General features: G+C 39.3%; 1 protein-coding gene across 3 annotated transcripts in view; it reads left to right on the plus strand.

Annotated features, from left to right (window-relative positions):
• The first annotated feature begins 652 nt into the window (after positions 1-652).
• LOC118405137 (prolyl endopeptidase-like) overlaps positions 653-1,123 on the plus strand; it is an 18,208-nt gene continuing 17,737 nt past the window's right edge. For all 3 annotated transcript variants that reach the window (XM_035804555.1, XM_035804556.1, XM_035804554.1), the window contains exon 1: positions 653-823. In XM_035804555.1, the coding sequence (XP_035660448.1) occupies positions 755-823 (69 nt within the window). In that variant the 5' untranslated portion in view covers positions 653-754. The remainder of the gene's footprint in view (positions 824-1,123) is intronic.

Below are 1,123 nucleotides of genomic sequence, written 5' to 3' on the forward strand. Positions count from 1 at the left end.
TTGGAATGTCTTGACAAAAATGCCCTGCAGTTTCAAAATTAAATGTTAGGGGGCTGAAACTTGCCCCACTGTGTATGTGTCATGGCGCTGAAAGCTATGTACCACTAAAATGTCAAGACCATATTATGTCCGGGACAAGAGATACATTAAAAACTGCCATGATAGAAAATTCACATCAATTCAAAATGTATTCCTATTTTGCATAATTAGTATTTTATTCTGTACAACATTGTCTAATTGTGCCTACATACAAAAATGATGAAAATTCGACGTTCCCTTCGTGAGATACCCACTTTAGAGTTTTTTTTTGTTTTTTTTTGTACAAAAATGCCCCTGCGTTTTTTATATCCTAGGCTATTAAGTGATATGCAAAAGGAATCTAGTTGGTGAGTATTTTTTATCCTGGGTATTAATTAATTTGCCGTAAGGGGGAATAAAAGAAATATATATATAACGTTATATTTATTTATTTTTAATTGTCTTCCTCATCTTTAAAATTTTTTCATATTATTACTGACAAAAGACAACGGATTTTGTCAGAAACGTCTGACCGTTTCCAAAGCCGTATCTAGTTGTTCGACGCCACTGCTTACCAGCTCGCTCCCTGGAAGCGTCGCCAAAAATCGCTCATCCACTTCCGGGTCAGGGGTGAATTAACCGGTTCCGCACAGTCACGGCACTTTGCTTTGTTGTCAGACGTTTTGCGAAACTTGGCTCGGTTGTCTTCCGACAGAAAAGCAAAGTTTGTGTCGCCATGTCTGCCATAAAGTACCCGGAAGCTAGGAGAGACGACTCTGCCATAGATGACTACCATGGCACGAAGGTTGGTGCTTCGTTCTTTTGTGAGTGTGAGGTAGGGGGGAGGGGGGCAGCAACAACATGTGTGGAGTTGGCAGGTGGTCTAGAGGTGACAGTCTTTTCCAGTGATATATGTAATCCTATGGTAAAGTTGAGGCAAAATGTGTGAATATCTCAAGGATCAAAACCTCAAATCATAGAAAACTTATCCTAAAATTATAGCCTGTTCTGTTGTCATCAAAATTATGCTTTGATTTATGGCCTCCCCCCATGAAAGAGTTAATAATGTGTATTTTTGCGGCCAGTTGGTACCCAATCTGATTAA

The sequence above is a fragment of the Branchiostoma floridae genome, chromosome 17 (genome assembly GCF_000003815.2).
Source record: "Branchiostoma floridae strain S238N-H82 chromosome 17, Bfl_VNyyK, whole genome shotgun sequence".
Lineage (NCBI taxonomy): Eukaryota > Metazoa > Chordata > Leptocardii > Amphioxiformes > Branchiostomatidae > Branchiostoma > Branchiostoma floridae.